Here is a 19537-nt window from a genome sequence, read left to right on the forward strand (position 1 = left end):
CCATTAGTACTGGATTTATTTTTTTCTGAAGAACTTAGTATAAGACAATTCATCAGGAAAGTCTGCTCCTATTCCAAAGGGGGAAAAACTTGACCTGAGAGAAGAAATAAAATGAGTGAACACTGTTTATGCCAATCTTATTTACTCAAAGCTGAAGCCTTCATTATAAAGTTAGGCTGTGATTAAAAGCTTTAACATAAGTCTTACTGTGTAGAAGAGTTAATTAGATTTTAAGGTGATCATTCTTGCATTTATGTTGTTTGCTGCAATGTTGTGATTACGTAGTAGTTTGCATATTTTACTCAGAATGCACTCCAAATTATTCATTACAATTGACATGGAAATTATGAGTTAAAAAGAAATTCTAGTGTAGTTTTTGTTGGAGAAGTAATGGGATTTTGTTTAGTCCAAAACTCCTTGTATCTTTCACTTGAGGACTATTGAAAGACTGCTACACTGACTACAGGTTACAGAAGTTGCTGAACTCTGTAACCAGCATAAAATGTCCTCTTCAAATCATACAGACTTTTTTGTCTTCCCCTGGATATTTCATTAAGAATAAGTACTGTGCTGTGCAAATGAATGTTTGGGTTTGACTTATTCTTAACTCAAGTATATTTCTTCAGCAACTCTAGAAATGAATGTAGAATATTCAGGCTATTATATAAATAGTAATAATTTTAAAGTAATTCTTTGTATTTCTGAATTCCTTTTGGTCTGGGCAAGACATTATAATGGTGACTAACGTGTAAAAATTTTTGGATGTCTGAGGCAGAACCAGGATTAGAAGTCAGGAGTTTAAGGTTCTAATTGCCTCATGTTCTCTAAACACTTGATAAAAATTGTTGCTCTAGTATTTATTTTCCAAACTTTTGAATAAAGTTTTGATACTTCATTCAAAATTGACTTAAAATCTTAAAAAGCAAAGGATTCATCACATTGTTTCCTTCAGAATTCATTACACAATTTTATCTGTAATGCCCTCTACAAATTAAACAGCAGCAACTGCATTGGAAGTTATTTTAGAATGAGAATAGAACAGGTGAGATTGCAGTGTGGGATGTGGTGCAGTGTGTGCAGTGTGCAGTTAGACTACTGCTAAGTCAGTAGACAAAAAAAATTAAGCTGCTCCTCTCTACACTTTCCCAGTTCTATGTGCATAAGAATTAGTGAATTCTCCTGAAGTAGGTTGTACACTAAGTATGTAACTATACCCCAGAGGGCTCTTCACAGTGATCTGAGCTATTAGTGCATATTTGTAAACCACAAAGGCAGCATGAGACATGTCAAATCTAATTTTATCATGGGGAAAAGACGTTCTGAATACTGAAAGAGTGTATGTTATGTATTTTGGTGTTAGTCTCAACACTGACAGGGAAGCCTAATAAAATGTGTCTAGATTAAACTGGAAAGGTGGGTGCCAGACTGGAAAGAAGACTGCAAAGTGCTGAGATAAGAAAAAATACAAAAAGTTTCTTAGCTAGGTAACTTATGAAGATTTTGTTTGTTTGTTTTGAAAAATGCAGTAAGTAAAATTTTTAATATTTTTGCCTTAGGAAAAAGGGTAAACATAATTTTAGACTTAGCAAACAAAATAGCTGGGAAAAAGGTTCTTCACGTCCAGAAGAGTTGACTAGTTGAAGTTTGGGGATAAGTAATATTTTTTTGTGATTTTTGTGTAGTGAGTTGTGAACAAGGCATCTCCGGGTCCTAAGACTTTCAAAACAATCTGTCTTGATGAGCCAGATTCCTACAGAATAAATAATTGAATAATTAAAAATTATGATTATTCACTGATTAAGTGTGACAGAGTTTTTCAATCATGTTAGATCACAGAATCAGTTTGGGGGAAAACAATTCCTGAGTCTTTGTTCTTGAACATCCAAATACTGTGTTCAGGCTCACTTGAAAAGCTCATTAAAGTATCTTTCTTCTCATTTCATTTTTATAGGGGAAATGGTTGCTTAATAAAGGTAGCTTATATAGATATATAGTATAGCAAAAGCATAAAATCTGTGAAATGTTCATAACTGTATTTTCTCTTACACTTTCAGTTGTTTTACTTGTATATCACCCTTCACATGTAATTCCAATTGCCTTTGGAAAATATGTTATCAGAGGAATGTGATAGATACAATATTGAATGGCAGGAGACTGGAGAATTTTGCCCCAGTACCCTCCTTTGAAGAACCTGTAATTATAGATCAGAACTAAAATTCATTTGGTTTATTCATTGAAGGGTGTTTCCTAAAAGTTTTGAGTAGTCTCACTCATTCTTGATGATCTTGGAAGAACTAGTCCAAAATATTTATAAAATAAAGGAATAATTTACATGTTCAGTTTTCAAGGCTTATAATAATTAAAAGCACAATCTACTACATTGTTTTAAATGAGAATGATTTTCTAATATAGTAAGAGTTTATTTGAAAAGTTATTTGGGAGTTCTTAATAAAGATGGTCTTCATTAAGAGATTGAAAAATGGCCTTTTCTGGAACAAGAAGATGCAAGCCATGGTCAAACAAGATACATCAAGTCTTGGCTTTCCACTGGTTCCTGAATATTAACTGGAGTTTGGTAGCCTTACTAGCTGTCTTCAGTAAACTGGAAAAAAGCACAGCAACCCAGTAAGAAGACAGCTGTTTCTCCTGGCATCTAATTCTTCTTTCTTTTGCCTTCATTTATGATGGTTGAGACTTCATCCTACCCTCCCACTCCCCCCCAAGCTGCTGAATGTGCCTGAAGTGGTAATTCTAACAAAACTAAAAGTAAAATATCACAGTAAAGCCCAAAATACCACACTAAACTTACTGTTTTCTGTGGTGGCAAGCATTTTATTATTGCAATGCTACTTTATTATTACTAGTACATTTTTTCGTTGAGTTTTGTTAATATGGTTGATGGTAACTTTGTTTTATGGAGCTGGAAAGTTTCAATATCTAGTGAATAATCCACACCACACTACCTTTAATGAAGATAAGGGAGTATTGCATACTTGAGCAATTCTCCTTTTCTTAGTGCTATTTGAGATTGATTGTAATCAATCAAAATGACATTTTTTTCTATACCATTATTCCAAACAGTAAAATATAAGTTAACAATAAGAACATAAAAATGGTCTTTTCATGTGTATCTGCTGCACTTAATCTTTAAATCCATTTCTGTAGTTTATTGTTTGTTTTAAAATTGTCAGATTAGTTGTGGCTATATTCAGGAAAATCTGGTGAAACAGATACCTTTATATATTTTTCATGTCACACTTTTTTATCAGAACAGTAGTTTGAAATTGAGATTTAAAATATAAGTTCTGAATGTAAAAGTGTGGAATTTCAGCAGTAAAGAAGGAGCAGATCATAATATTATGAACTATTCACCAATGTGTGATTATTTTTTAAATGTCAGATGCAAAAAATGCCTACAGAAAAAGATAAATTGCTATATTAAATAAAATAATGCTTTCCTAGAATAAAATTAAGTTGTGGGTTTCAAATATTGATGGCTAAACAGTTTCAGGTTTCCACATGGCAGGTTTGCATGTCTCGCACCAAAGCCTGTATGCTTTTTGAGCTCTGCTTAGAATTTTTTTATTTCCTTGCTGCACTTTGAAAGCAACCTGATTTTTTTCATTGCATCCTCATTACTCTTATTCTTCTTTGATAGGCAAAATATCTCTGTATTAGAAAAACTTACTTTGCTGACCAACTTTCTGAGAAAATGAGAATGATCAGAGTAGCTCACAATTTACATATTTGGGATTGAAATTGTATGTTTCAGGTAAATGGGTGTTTCCAGAGAGGCTCACTGAGAGTATTCAGTTGGATAGGAAGGAGCACTTGGGAGCTACTGGAAGTTCAACCTGCTGTAATTTACCCTCAGCCCAGAATGCCTCTGTTGAACATCACAGCAGGAAAGCAGCTGATCAGCAAAGGAGTAAGAAAGAAGTTTTCACATTTTCATCAAAACCTCGATCAGCTCCTTATGGAAAGTCTCCAAATATATCACCAGAAAGTTACATTTTCCCACTGGAATTGGAGCTAGACAGTAGTGGAGAACATGAGCAAAGCAGAACTGAAGACAGCTTTGAAGGAACTGACAGCAGTGAGGAGGTAGGTCACTTTGTGCATGTAACTCTTGATAAAGCAGTCCTCATCCTCAAACTCCTAGGATGAGATTCTGTCTTCAAGCCAGACAGGGAGAATAAATCATCTTTTCCCCATACACCAACAGGTAGATTTGTCTCTGTCAGGTTGCTGTGTCTAACCAGATACAGGACTCAGTGCAGGTGTACCCTGTGTAACAAGTTGACAAAAGAAACCTAACTCTGTCAGCCCCTACGCTAACAGAGAGATTCCAGAACTGTGCACCATTACTACAAAAAAAATTTTAGGAAAGCCTGCATCATAGATATGAGTGAGGTTTAAGTCCTTTATGGTTGCTCAAGACTTCAGTAAATAAGACTTCATTGTGTCTTTTTAAACTGCAAATGGAGACTGGTTTTGCTCATTGACGTTGTTGAAAATGAAATACAAACTTCCAGCTTTTGAATGCTACTTGATTATTGGTATTTCTGCTGCATATCCTGTCTGAGCATCACCAACTTTAATTCTTTGGCAATGCAGAAATCTTCCAGCAATTAAATTAATGAAAGAAAATGAATTTTTAGTATATCTATTTGGTATCATTTTATACTATATAGAAATTTGCTGAATTGTCAATGTATGCAATAATTTCATTATGTCATTACAGTAACTGCTAAAGTTCCTATTTTTATGAACATTCTAGTATATTTCACTTTTAACTATAAAATCTGTTTCTTAGCATTTGAATCTGTAGCTCACAGTAGAGAAGTAAAATGTAACTGAGTTGCATAATTGCAAGAGTGACTGAATTTAACAATTTTACAAAATAACTGAGGGAATCAAACAATAACTTTCCAAAATGTGTACCATTAATAAAACTGAGGGATTATCTTCTTGAACATACATTTCATGCTGTGTAATCCTGGACTCACTGAAGTCAGTAACAATCTTGGATCACTTTCACGTGCAGCAGGATTGCACCTCAGCTGTGAGAGGCACTGCAGGTGATACTGCCTTACATCCTCTGTGGGAACATATGGCAGAGGAGCAGCATCATGAGATGAGGGTGAGGCTGCTCTCCTTTCTTTCTTGGGAATAAGAACACTGAAGCAGACACTAGATGCACTCCTGAATTATTTCTCTTTCCATCTGTTCAGTCCTGCTGATTGCTGTTGAGATGGGGTATGAGTGAACATCATACACTTGATTCATGGGATATTTTGCAGAGACTTTGTTAGAAGCATGGATATAAGGTTAATAAACTAACCTCTAAAATTCTTAAATTGTATTCAAATGGTAATGAATATGATATCCACTACCATATGATTACCAGAGCAGAGCAAAGTGATCTCAGTAGGAGCTACTGCTTCTACATTTAAGTTGAAGATGCAATGTGAAAATATGGAATATTAATAATTCAATGGAAAGACATTGTCATGGACACATTGCTTAGCTTTGGTTTACAGCTGTAATGAATGCTATTGAAATTATGATTGTTAGGTAAGACACAGGTTTTGGAGGTTACCAGCATTCAAAATCTGACCTGACATTTTGAAAAGTGCAATCAGCTTAAGATGTAAGAATATGTTTATGGTATAGTCGGTGTATTTGCCAGGAAAAGCAGCTGTTTTTCAGAATCCTTGTAAATTTAGAAACAGGAAGCAGACATTAAAGAGGGATTTTGAAGTGTTAAACTGAATTGTGCAATGATGAGGCAACCAACCACTTTTGCTTTGTTTCCTAAATTTAGGATGACAACAGTGAACTCATCCAGAGTACTGAGAACATCGAGAACAGCCACAGTAGACAAGGAACATCTGATTCAGCAGTTTTTAAAGAGATTCCATTAAATAAGATGTCACAGAGAAATGAATACTCGAAGAATAAGGAACACAGCAAATATAACGTTGAAGAGGCCATCTTATCAAAACCACAGAGTTTCACCACGAGAAAAACAGAATCTATTAGCTTTCCGAGAACTTTAAAGCCTGTTCGTTGTCTTTCTCCAATTCAAAGTAAATCCAAATCCTTTAGAGTAATTAGAAATGTATCTAAAGAAACTGAAAGATATGAAGGAGTTTCAGATCAATTAGAAAGATCTGTCAGTAAAACATCTCTTAAGAAAGTCTCAAATGGAAATTCATGTCTGACAGCACAAACTTGTGTAAGTGATTTTTACTTTGAAATTGAATTACTAGATAGTATAGAGGAGCTATATTAGATATACCCATTTGCATAAACTGATTAATAGTGCATCTTTCATTCAAATATATTCTGGCTTCATCATAACTGCATTTACTGTGCTCAGTCTGTTAAAAGTTGACTTTGTAGGGGTTTGTGGCACACAAAATAATACTCCAAATAAAAAAGAAATCAAAAAGGTTTGTAGACAAAAAGATGTGTCATTGAGCAACTCACATTTTGTAAATAAATTAGTTAGAAAATAGTTTGGGGCTGAAAGATTACAGAGGAAAATTGGCAGATTTTAAATTGCTGTGTTAATGAATGACCATAGAAAAAGTGTTAATTTGGGTACTTCATGGTCTCTCTGTGTCAGCCCTGAGCAGTGATAAATAATGTGACTGAGAGCCAGCAGCCAGGCAGCTTCTGTCCAGCACTCAGCCCTAGATGGCTGGAGAGAAAAACAGGGCAAGGACAGGGAAAGTATCTGGGGGTACCTCAGCAGCAGGGCCCTACAGGCTTCCTTCCAGCAGTCCTTAGTTTGGCCATTTCTTCAGGAAAGATGGTGTCTTTGGTGGATAACTGGTGGTGGAGGTTTTTTCCATAGATTTGTGTGTTTGCTTTTTGCATCTATATGGCCTTGCCTTGTGACAGTGAATTTCAAACTTTAAATGCTATTTGTGGGAAAAAAAATATGTATCTTCATTTTTTAATGCATTGTCTCATTCCTGGTACTTTCTTATTCTTCTGTTATAAAAAAACAATTAATCTTTTCAAAATTAATATTCTTACCTGTGCCACTTCCTACTTCATAACTGCATGTCATATTCCCTAGCAGGTATCTCTTTTACTGGTTTAGGAGTTTTATGGTACTTAGTCCAAGGATTGCTGTTCTGTGAATTTTTTTGGATATTTTTACCCAAGGATGTTGAATTGAACTACTGCATGATCATTATTGTAAGCGTTGGGTTTGTTTTCTAATATCTTGGATATATCTTGAATTTCTTACAGTATTATTGGTCCCCAGGTATTGCTCACCTCTGGGGACCAGAAGAATAGACTTTTCTCTTTTTAGGGGGCTCTATGAAGTAGTTATGCATTGTTTGAAAAAATGTTTCTATTTTCATGTCTTAGAATATGACCAGTACCTCATTTACATGAAGGAAATGGACATCTATAATTTTTGTGTCCTTATGGTTTGTCTCATCTGCTGTAGGAAAGGGAGTGTGCTGTGATTCTGCTGGAGGAATTTTGCCGTGTAGCATTTCTGTGACCTGTTGATACAGCAATTTTAGTTACCTGATTTGACAGCCTCTGTGAAGAGGGAAGCAGGAGTGATGACTTGCATGGGACATGGCTGCTGCTGCTGGGGCAGAGCCACCCCTCTGCAAGGTTCTGCCTCCTGCCTGGGGCTGCTGTGGCTGTGAGCATGGGCAGCCCTGCAGTGATGGAAATCCAGACCCAGAGCTGCAATCTGTGCCTGAATTGGGCACCAGATCCAAGAATAATATCTAGGAAAGCATGTTCAGCTTTTCTGTATGTCCGTGATAGGGAAATGCTCATCCTGCCCTGCCACAGATTCATTTCTGTGAAATGGGTCTCTTTTAGTACTGGTGCAGGGGCTGGGGTTTATGTGCCTCTCAGTGCTGTGAGGTTGTCTCACACTGGGGATTCTGGAAATCTCTTCCTGTATCATGCAAGTAGTTTATTGGATTGGTGAAGGCCCTGCACTTTTCCTGATAAAAACAGAACATCTTTTTCCATGAAGGTTGTGGAGACTGGTTTCCTTTGGGAAGGAAGTATATTAGGGGGGAGTAAGAGGAATGAAACACAGCAGTGTAAGTGAAAATCAGAAACAGTGCTGAAATTTTATTATCATGAGAAGTATCAGTGGCTTGTGATTTTAAAGACTATGAAAACCAAAAAAAAATTAAAAAGCAAAGAAAATCCTTTCAATAGCAGCATATGTTCTATGTATTTATGATCTGGAAAAGACATTAGAATTGCCACTAGTGATGTAGAAAATGTGGAAGAAAGCAATGCATGGGTTCATTTCTATTTGAAAAGAAGATAATGTTTCTGTAATTTTCAGTGACAGGAAAAGCCCCAGTTGATACCAATAATCTGATTCTCTTTTTCTTAGAGATGGTAATATGAAGTGAATGTGTATAATAAAATTTGTTTATTTTTTTCATTCCCTTATCCTCCTATTATAGTTTATAGGAATTTAATTTTTCTTTTTTCCAGTAGCTACTTACATTTTTGCAATTAAATGTATTCCTTGTTTCCTGATACTTTCAAGTTTTAGAAAATTGTTCCAATTACAGTTCAATTATGTTTATTACTTATCATAACTGTAACCTATTTGTTCATAATAAATGAAATTATACATGTATTACTTTCCTTAAAGGTATTATCTGTGTTTAATGCAGTCATCAACTGTGTCCTGTAGAACACAGCTAAATGTAAACTCTCTGGGTGGATTGCAATAGTTGATTACTAATTTAGACAATAAGGTTATTACCGTACTGCACTTGTAGCTGTAAATGTGTTGCACATGTGATTTGTTGCTTGTAAGTATTTTTTTTTTCAAGAACAAATCCTATTATTAATGTATGGAAACTCATTAGCTACAGATTTTGTTTTGCTGCTACAAAACATAAGATTAAAATATCTGGCAGATCTAGGTCTTAAAATTTTACAGAAGCCCTTCCATGGGGTTCGTTGACACTTTTTTGTGCTCATACAGGGGACTAGTAAAGGAAAAAGTGCTTAACCAAGTCTTCTGCAATTGATTTGCCTGCTGCTTAATATGCTTTAAAGACCTGGTTTCTTGCAATGTTTTATTCATGTTTTAATAGAGTTCTCTATTATTAAGTGCAAATATTTTTAATTAAGAAAGAAGTATAGCCCTCTGGGAAATATTGCAAGTATGTAGCTAGCTGGTAATTAAAGTTTTCCACACATATAACTACATTCAAACAATTCTGAATAAATTATTTGAACCTAGAAGAATGCAGATGTCATTATATATGAAAAAAAATCCTTTGAACAATAGGTTTTATCAATATAGCAAAAGTTTTAAGTGCTTAATAAAAATACTTTATTGTAAGGGAAAGATATTCAAACAGACCAGATAAGCTTTTAATTAGTAAATGAAATATTAATTTTAGACAAATTTACGAGTATTGCAAAATTACTTCTTACATAAAAAGATTCCCCTAAATTACTAAGTTAACTTAATTTCAAATTCTGTTTTCAAATTCTCTCTTTGAAAACAACAAAGACTATATAAAAATTTTGAAGAGACTTTTTTTGGTAGTAAACATCTGAAACTGAAGAATAAATATTCCAAACTATTTCTCCTTCATTAGTTTATTTTAGGGTGTGTCTCACACAGAAAATGGTCACAGCATTTCTTCTCCTTCCTGAGTATGGTATTTTCAGAGTAAGACCATTACAGGAGCAGAAAACAGAATGACAGTTTGAAATAAGCTGGGGAGGTGGAACAGCAGACGTTTAGAATTATGCTGTAATAATTCCAAAAATCTATGCATCTTTCTTCATAGATGTAAAGGAAAAGACAAGCAAGTTTGGACAATTTCTTGTGCTTTTATTAAAAAGAGAATGAGAAAAAAAATCCTTTCAACAGTTTGTGCTTTTATGCTGCAGAGCACCAGTTCATTCTGTCAGTTTAATGACTGCATACCAATTATATGAAGGAAGAAAGATAAGCCAAAGCCTCTCTTAAAATAATCGAATCATTGAAGAAGGTTTACATATAGGAAAATTAACAGGAAATCAGCATGTTCAATAAGATCAATAAAAGTTACAGCAGCTTCAGATCTGGAAGAATATTGATCCATTAGAACAAAGCAGGCTCCCTAAGCACAACAAAGAGTATGAGGTGAACAAATGACTAATAGTCACTGAGCTAGTAACAGGCATTCAGAAAAGGTCTAGAGAAAACAACTCATATTATTTTAGGATTAAAAATGTTCATAGTCATCACAATATTCAGGAATTAAGCTTGGACCTCATTAGCGAGGTTTGTAAAAAAGGAATGGTACCTGCAAACTGCTTCTGTCATCTTATGTTTTGTATTTCTGTCATCTTCTTGTACTTTGTGTCTTATATACATAGGAAGCAAGCAAAGGAGTTATAATTTCACTATGAATTCTGGTGTAAGGTGATTTCTGTACCCCTCAAAGAAACACTAAAACATTACACACCACATTTCATAGCAAGAAAAGTTGTCAGTGTTAATATCCCTTGTACTGCTGACTTGTGCGTGTTCTTGAGGTCTTCAGTTATTAGAGATCCTCCTTTCTGCCAGGAATATGATACATTCCTGGTCTAAAAGCGCCATTCTCTTCACCAGAATCAAAGCTCTGTCCCTCTTTGAAATATTGTTATATAGTGTCTCACAGCCCACTGGCCAATACTCCAGTGATCTAAGTCCATTCAAGTCCTGGTCACTGTCTGGATTCACTTTTCAAGCAGATATGCTTTGTACTTATATTTAGAACCAAAACTAAATGTCTCAAGTACTAGACTTGTTCCTTTGTGAAAGAGTAATCTGTGTGGACCCTTCAAAAAGGGGAAAGCTTTTCTTAAAGGAAGCGTTCTTTAAGATAGTGCCAACAGCAAGGTTGGGTGACTTTAAACTATCTTATCTTAAGGTTTTGAGTGAGGCTTAAGTACCAGCTGCAAAATGGTTAGTATGTGTTTGCAGCTTTTGGCCTGTGGATCAAGTTAGGCATAACAATTATGGTTATATTAACAATTCCACCAGTGGATTTGAAGAAAAGTTGAAAGACATTGAAGTTTACTTGAAAATTCATACACTAGTAAACTGCCAGATTAACCTTTGAAATTTAGCATTGAAATGGCTTTCCAGAGAAATTTTATGCTGTGCTTGACCAATAACTAAATACTACATTGATGGTGTTGATGATACTGTGATAAAGGCTTTAATTCAAGATTTGCATTTAACAAATGGACTGTGTTTATCTTCTATTTTTAATTGCAATGGAACAGCAACTTCACTAAACACCCTGCATCAAAACTGCAGTTCATTACAGTTCTTGTGGTGTTCTTCCTTCCTGTAATTGTTTATGAATATGCTTGATCTTCATAGATTAACAGAAATCTGTCAAGTAATTTTTTCTAGTAAACATTTTGTTTCTCTTTCAGTATTGAAGCTTTTTGAAGATTCTGTGAGAGATTCTCCAAGGTCTCTCTGGGTTTCATTCATCTATTCTGTTCGGTGATCCTGTCTGTATTGTTGACTTTTCCATTTTATTTCACAGGAGTATGACAGGAAGAAGTACCAGTCAAATAGACTGAGTTCATCTGAACTACAGATGCTGGCCAGCATGAAGAGACAACAAAATGAAGAATTATGGGATGCTGGGATCTCCCACGGGCTGAGCGCCACACAGATCGATTGCTGCAATGTCAACCTAAATATAGGTGATGATGATACAGCAACCTGGAATTCTTGTTTCCCACCAGTAAGTCTAAACCCACAGTATTTTCTCAGGGGTCTTGAATACTATATTTTTTTTGAGTAGAGTTGAAATTTAAGGTATCTTTACCAAAGGGTCTTAGAACTTATCAAGTAAAACATTTAACCAAGACACACGCACTTCCAGCATGTTCTCTAGTACCACCATGGATAAAGAGCAAATCTATTATATATATTCCTTCTTAGAATCCTGAATAATCATGTAGGCTGTACAGTTCATCACCATAGTGGCTGACAACCTGCAGGTGTGTGATATAGTACTTAAAAATAGTTCCAAAATGAATGAAACCCAGATATACCAGTCAGAAGCTGCATTAAAGTGTGAGTAATGGAAAATAATTGCTTCTTACAAAGATAAAGTCTCATTACTGAAAAGCTAAATGTTTAAAGAACTGAAGCAGGAGAAAACAGCAAAAAGCTACAGTAGTTCTGAGCACTTAGTATGTGATCATTATGTGTTTTACACCTTGGATCATTATTTGTCCTGGTACAAAGTGGTACAGAATCACACACAGCTGCACTATGTGACAGCACTGCTATAAGAAACAGAGTATTTGTTGCATTCCACCAAAAAGTATTGAATGTATGAAAGCATGGAATAACATTTCAGGAACTATATAAAGGTACTAGCAGGAGCTGCTGTAAAACTAGATAACCTCATACTCCACATATATATCAGCAACATAGCTGTTATTTTATTACAGTTGAGGCAATAATAAACAATGAATGTGGCTTAAGTAAAGCACACAGCACAGCTCTGAGGCAAATCCAATGTTAGAAAACTAAGCACAGCTGTGTTGCCCCAATATAAACTATTGCAGAGTAAATGCTCTAAAATGTTAGGTGCAAATTACCTTCAGGGTTCTACATGGTCCAAATAGAGGCCTGTAGCAGCAACTTTCCTTAGTGAATGATCAACACAGTGCTGGAATATTGGACTACCCTGTTAAATTAAAGTTTCAAATGAGAATAAATGTGTTCATAAGTGGATAATTGTACAAATAAGAAATTGATTTACAGAAGAATATTTTGCAGGACATCAGAGAAACATTAGTTGATATTAACTATTTGATATACATCTCCATTTACACATTTTGTGAATTTAATATTTCCAATGTGTTTTTTCTGTACTCATTAAATAGGCTCAAACATGGTACAAATCTGAAAGACCAGACAAATGGAACTTGATTAAATATAGAGAATAGAAGTCTCATTATTTTTTTAGCAGTTTAATTATAATGAAATTGATAAGAATATTTAGACACGTCAGGTTTGGATAATACAAATTGCATGACTAAAACAAAATGAAGTTTTAACGTAAAATGTCCTGCTGCACTATTCAGTAAAGCACAATGTGATTGCAAAGACTATACTTTGATCTTACTGCCTTGATCAACCTCTGTAGCTTCAATCTAAAATAATGTTTAGATATAATAGGCTAGTAATATAATTTGCAACTTAATATAGTTGTAGTTTCTCATAACAGCCCTTTATGGCCATCTTTCTCTACATAATTAAAGAATAAAAAACAAGATTTTGTCTTTGAGAGAGTTCTTCCCATTTCATTCAGCTGACTGAAGAGTTTGGTGTGCCTTACACATCCAGCTTTGTCAGGTTTCTCCTTGCATTTTGCAAGGTGGACATTTAGGGTTCAAGATACAACGACAAGAACCTCATTTCCAAGGAGGGATAACTTAGGAAAGAAACCTAATCTTTCCCAGATAAATACTAACCACTTAGTCCCTCACAAAAACAAAGAAATTCAGCTGTCGAGGTCTTCTGTACCCATTTACCTCAGCCTTTATGGAGAGCAGCACTGTGCCAGTACAGGGTTGGGCAGTCCACAGAATCTCCTGCTTCATTTAATATTTTCCTTGCTGAGATATCAGCCAGAACACCAGCTATTCATGGACATGATGGAAGTTTTTTTGAGTATGGACTTGTGTGTTTAACACTACTCAATGTAATTCTGTTCCAACATTTGAAAAATGTAGACTATCTGTGTGAGGGTGATAATTCACTTTGTAGACCTTTGGTATCTAAGAAGGCTGTTAACAACATTTGTTAATGGAGGTGATTATTTAATCACCCTACATTCTTTTAACACAGAAGAAGTTTTTAAAGGAGTAGTTGGGTGAATTGTTGGTATGCTGATGTTAAATGTCAGTGTATTTTGATAGGCTTACAACATTTCAGAAGGCTTGGGAGTAGCAATGCTGTGCCAGTATTCAAATGGTTAGCAGAAATGAGTCTTTAGTCATGCATTCTCTTTCTGTAAGAACTAAAATAATGGAATTATAGAATACGTGGTATAATATGTGGTATAATAATGATATTTCATTTGGAAGGGACTTTTAAAGGTCATCTAATCTATCCCTCCTACCACTGGGCAAGGTCACCTTCCACTAAACCCAGTTGCTCAGTTCCCCATCCAACCAGGCCTTGAACATTTGTAGGGATGGGCAGTCACAGCTTCTCTGGACAATCTGTTCCAATGCCTCATCACCTGCATTGTAAAAAAAAAAAAAAATCTTCCTATCATCTGGTCTAAATCTACACTCTTTTAGTTTAAAACTGTTGTCTCTTGTGCTACCACAACAGGCCCTCCTAAAAACTCTGTCCTCATCTCTCTTGTAAAGCCTCCTTTAGGTTCTGAATGGCTGCAGTAAGGCCTCCCCAGAGCCTTCTTTTCTCCACGCTGAAAAGCCCAACTCTCTCAGCCTGTCTCCATAGGAGACATCTCCCAATCCTCTGATAATTTTTGCAGCCTGCTCTGGACTCACTCCAGCAGGTCCATGTCTTTCCTGTCTAAGGACCCCAGAGCTGGACACTGCCTCTCACAGAGGCAGAGCAGAGGGGCAGAATTCCCTCCCTGAACCTGCTGCCAATGCTTCCTTTGGATGCAGCCCAGGATACAATTGGCATTCTGGTCTGATAGGTCATGTCTAGCTTTTCATCCCCCAATACTCCTAAATCCTTCACCACAGAGCTGCTCTCAATCCCTTCATCCCCCAGTACCAGTAAATTTCATCATTTTCTCAGCTTCCAGTTTTTATAAAGAAGTTTTTCTTAGGTATATATTTATTCCTTATATATATTTATTATGTAAAAAATATATGTATAGAATAAAAACAGATTTGTTTTTGTCTCTGATCTTTACTACCACTATAGTTTAAGAGAATTTTCAAATGCTCAAGGCTTCCAAAATCAGATGTACAAACTGCAGAAAACTTTATAACTATATATATATAGATAGATATAGATCTGTAGCCGTCTTCCAGTTGCATAGGTAAATTATTTAGCAATGCAGTATACAGAAAAGAAATAGAAATAATCCTCATATTGGAATTTGAGAAATTAAGTACAGTTTAAAATTCTTGTCATGATTAAACTTTCATGCTTACATGTGTTTCCAGGTTGTATCTTTCTGATTCTTTAAATCAGTAGTATCAATTGCTTTCCTTTATGTTTTTCAAAGATAAATAAGGAATATTTTCTTAAAAATTTTTCTTCATTTTATACATTTGTGTCCTTTAGGTGGAATCTATGACAACAGCACCACCAGAAGGCAGCTTTTTGTGAATCTTTAATTTTGAAATAGCTTTGATGTTTTGCAAGGCAGGGCAGGGTATAATCATGTTAGATAGTGAATTTATGTATCAAAGTACTATTCTATATATAAACCGCATTCTAAATGAGTTTAATTTTTTTCATCACTTAACCATTTTTAGCCTGATTTCCAGAATCATTGAAAAGTGTCAAGTTACTGACTTTAATGAATCTGCGAAACCCTTGTGAATGTAAAGGCACATAGATCAATCACATCATTGAGCTGCAGTTAGAACAGATGTCCTTAACAACTACAAAACAGATATACTAAAATTGTGGATTTATATTATATGATAGTCTACCAGGAACTGAATATATGCTGTCAGGAGAAAATGTTGATATGTAAGTGGTTTAGCTGCTGCTGTAAAATATGACAGCCAAAAAGGAATAAAATCACTTTGAATATTATACATTAGCTAGTATAGCCTCAGTTATAAATATGAAAAACTTCTACTTTAAAATGGGTTTACTTTGAAGGAGAATTGTAAACCCTTGTAAAATGTGTGTGGGGCACAGTTTCAATTCAATAATATGTGTATGTAAAGCTAAATATTTTTAAATCTTTTATTTGACCATGTCTTACCTTAATATTTTCTTAAATCTTAAGACCTATGAACATCCATGCTAGATTTGCAACAGTATGAAAGACACAGTTCTGTATATTGAAGAATGTAATGTGACGTTTATACTCACATATATATACATTATCCAAGAAAATCTGCAAAGCTTACAAAACATTTCTGTTTGAATGCCTTGTTTTATTCTTTCTTGCCCTGTCAGAGAATTGGCCCATTCAGCTTCTTGGATACTTGTTTCCACACTTCAGACACCAATTCAGACACAGCACAAACATTCTGGAGAAAGATCTATATGAGAGTTCAGGGTACCCTACTTACATATGGTCCCTGTTTCTCATCAGAAATGCAGAGGAGAAGGATGATTCTCCTAATTGCTCACTCGTATATCCTGGAAGCTTGTAGTGGTATAATAGTGATATAATGTTGCATTGGCAGAATCCAAATTATGCCCACCACTAAAAATTGTCTTTCAAGTTAGGAGTATTCACAGAGAAGAAAGATTACTTGTTCCACAAGCAACTTCCTAAATATAAATTAAACCACATTAAGTCTTGATGTGAAAAATATTTGAAATAGTATTTCCAGGTTCATACCTAATTTGTAGAAGGTCTTTAGGCCTCTTTTGTGAGTCTTCAGAAAAGAAAGCCACTTAACACAGAAATGGTCTGGCAGAACTGAAGTCTGACAGACAAGAGGAGTGTTATTTAAACCCAGAATTATGCCAACTGTGAGCTCAGTTTGACAACCCCTAGAGGGATCTGTTCACATCAAGTCAAATTGCAAAACTGAGGAAGAGTATTCTTTACTATGAAATGAGACTAAAAATTATTTAGACAGATATTCTGGTTTGTAGACTGACTAATTCATTCTCTGTCTTGTCCTCATCTTCCAGCAGCTATCATCTGAGAATTGCACTATCCACCACCATGCAGTGAGTCATATTTGGTAGTAATTAGGATGTCATTCATCCTGAACACATATTTTACAACATCCCTTTCCATTTTCTAAAACCATGAGGATATACTCATTTTTTTATATTAATTTTTGTTTTAAAAAATTCATTTCTTAACACTTTTTATTATTTTAGCATTTAATGTACTGAATTGTACAAGTATTGTTAATGTATGCTTACATTTTCACTTCTTTTGAATTCCTTTCAATGATTTCTTTAGAAGTGCTTTTGAGGTGTGTGATAATGGCAGGGAGAGACTCTTCTGGTATAACCACACATTCTGGGAGAAAACGTATTTGTAGATTTTAGAATTCTTGAATTTTTTACATCAGTTTATTGATTTTTCTTGCAAATAATTCTTTTTAATGCCATAAGCTAAATGTAGTTTGAAACTTTTAGGGCATGTACTTACAATCAGTAGGTAAGATTTGACTGGGAAATTATCATGCTTTGTATGAATATTCATACAGCCTTTTTAGCTATTCATGAACAGCTTAATCCAGGCTTCAAAGCTGCAGTGCCATGGAGAATCATATGTGCTTCAGTAATCTTCATTTAGGACTGCTTAAATCAGTGTTATTGCTGCTTCTAACCTAGTCTGCCAGCCCTCTTACCTTGTGTTTTCCACTCTTATAAATGGTTAGTTCTGCACAGATCCTACCAAGATTTTCTTCCTCATGTTTTGTACACATGTTCAATCCAGACTCTTGTGTCGTACAAGACCTTACTACCCTCCAACTCTGAAATTTCCTGACTGTTCCCACTCTCACAGGCAGCAGAGAAATAACTGTGTGATCTCCTCCTTAATTCATATGCATTTCCACCCAGACAAAAATCATCTTTTGAGTTGTACTTTTGTACAGTTAAGACCAGAATATCCATTTTTAATTTCACATATAAGAAAAAAGACTGAAAAATTGTAATATCAGAAGCTGCAAATGTATCTGCTCATACCAGATCTCTGACATACTTCTAAACAATTCATTATTTTTGTTTTCCACAGCCCATCAGTCAGGAGCATCACTATCAGAAAGAAATGAGCCCACTTTCTCATTCCAGCCCACGGTAAGGTTCCATTTATAGCCCAGGCAGTAAGGATTCAGTTAGAGTGTTCTGAATATTAAATGTGACACTCTTTGATTTAATCTTCAATCTCTTTTCAATTGCAACCTCCTCTCAGAGGGTTTTATTGCTCGTTTTAGTCATTGTCTACAGTATGTCTGAGCTGTCTGGGAACACAGAACTGAATTCTGCATGTTTTGGATGTACCACTGTGTATTTAAAGTATCTGACACAGGCCTTGCTCCTACATCTGCTTTGATGTGTGATTCAGCAAATCGTCCTCATCTCACATACATACACTCTCATCTATTTCTTTCTCCCTCTCTGCTTTGAAGGCTTAGAGCTAAAATTCTGTATGCAACTGTAGGTGTCAGGGAATCAATTGGTTCCAAAAGATTTTAATGCTACTTATTAAGAAAGCAGGTTTTTTTTCAATAGATAGCCCAGTTAGGAGAGGGAGTTACAACACTCTGGGATAGAGCAAATGGATCCTGTCTACAGTATATTTTGTGTGTCAGATTTTTAGCTTGATCTATTTTGTTTGGAATCAGGAACAAAATCCCTGTGAATTCAATGTAAGGTGAGATGACAAGGGGAGAAGGTGGCTAAGGAAAATTAATCACATAGAGACTGTTCAGACAATCAAGATTAATTGTCCAGTTTCAGACCTGCTTTGTACCTGTGAAACCCGAACATCACTTTGTCAATTTTTTAACTGCCTGAACAAGAGGTGTACTAATTTTTAAAAGCAGTCCTATTTCACTTTCACTTGGTGTCATTAATGTGGATTTTGCTTGTCCAAGTTTCAACTGGATGATGTATGTGTGTTGGGGGGCAGGGATGGGAGGAGAGGACATTTCAGTTACAACTTCTTTATATTTTACCAACAGTCTGAAATGTTCTCTGAGAGCTCACTGTCAGTCAGTTGTGCAGGATAATGTGTTTCTCCTCACACAGATGTTTTCAGCCACTTTTTTCACTTGCTATCCATATTTTTATGGATTCAGAATCTTCTGATTAGATTTTATGAAGTGAACAATCTGGAACTTTCTGTGCGTGTTCACCCAGATGCATCAGTTATTGCAAGACATAACCATATCTTTCCAATATATTACTGGAGTTAAAAGAATAATCCTGGATTCCTCTTTCCTCTTACATGTAAATCAAGGTACTTATGTTTGTCTGGAAGACCTCTCTGCCTTGTGGGTGATGGTTGTCTAAAGAACCATCTCCTTATGACTTCTTGAATGGATGAAGTGGACAGAGATAATTGACTACAGTCCACAGAGTACAACAGGAGGTACCTTGAGACAGAACTTTGGACTCTTTATTCCAAAATTGATTTTATAGTTCTGATGACATTATAATTGCCTGTATTTTAGTGCAAGCTACATTTTTTGTGTTCTTTTTGCCCATACATTGGTTAAGTCAGGTTTTATTAAGTTATTTTTATGCATGTGCTAAAGCAATTTGGTACTGGTAAACTTTATATACTGGAAAAACAAATAAACACCATTATCTGTAAAAAGGAAGTGTTTCATCGTATCA

At 35.2% G+C, this 19537-nt stretch overlaps 1 protein-coding gene across 11 annotated transcripts in view; it reads left to right on the top strand.

Moving 5' to 3' along the window:
* Positions 1 to 19537, top strand: part of CFAP20DC (CFAP20 domain containing) — a 75658-nt gene that overhangs the window by 34647 nt on the left and 21474 nt on the right. For 8 of the 11 annotated variants that reach the window (XM_085590346.1, XM_085590350.1, XM_085590354.1 and 5 more), the window contains 5 exons: positions 3773 to 4104; positions 5048 to 5143; positions 5828 to 6241; positions 11571 to 11774; positions 17931 to 17992. In XM_085590346.1, coding sequence (XP_085446472.1) covers positions 3773 to 4104; positions 5048 to 5143; positions 5828 to 6241; positions 11571 to 11774; positions 17931 to 17992 — 1108 coding nt within the window. The remainder of the gene's footprint in view (positions 1 to 3772; positions 4105 to 5047; positions 5144 to 5827; positions 6242 to 11570; positions 11775 to 17930; positions 17993 to 19537) is intronic. The other 3 variants (XM_085590349.1, XM_085590356.1, XM_085590351.1) reach the window with 2 other exon arrangements.

This window comes from Lonchura striata, chromosome 12 (genome assembly GCF_050655825.1).
Source record: "Lonchura striata isolate lonStrDom1 chromosome 12, ASM5065582v1, whole genome shotgun sequence".
NCBI lineage: Eukaryota > Metazoa > Chordata > Aves > Passeriformes > Estrildidae > Lonchura > Lonchura striata.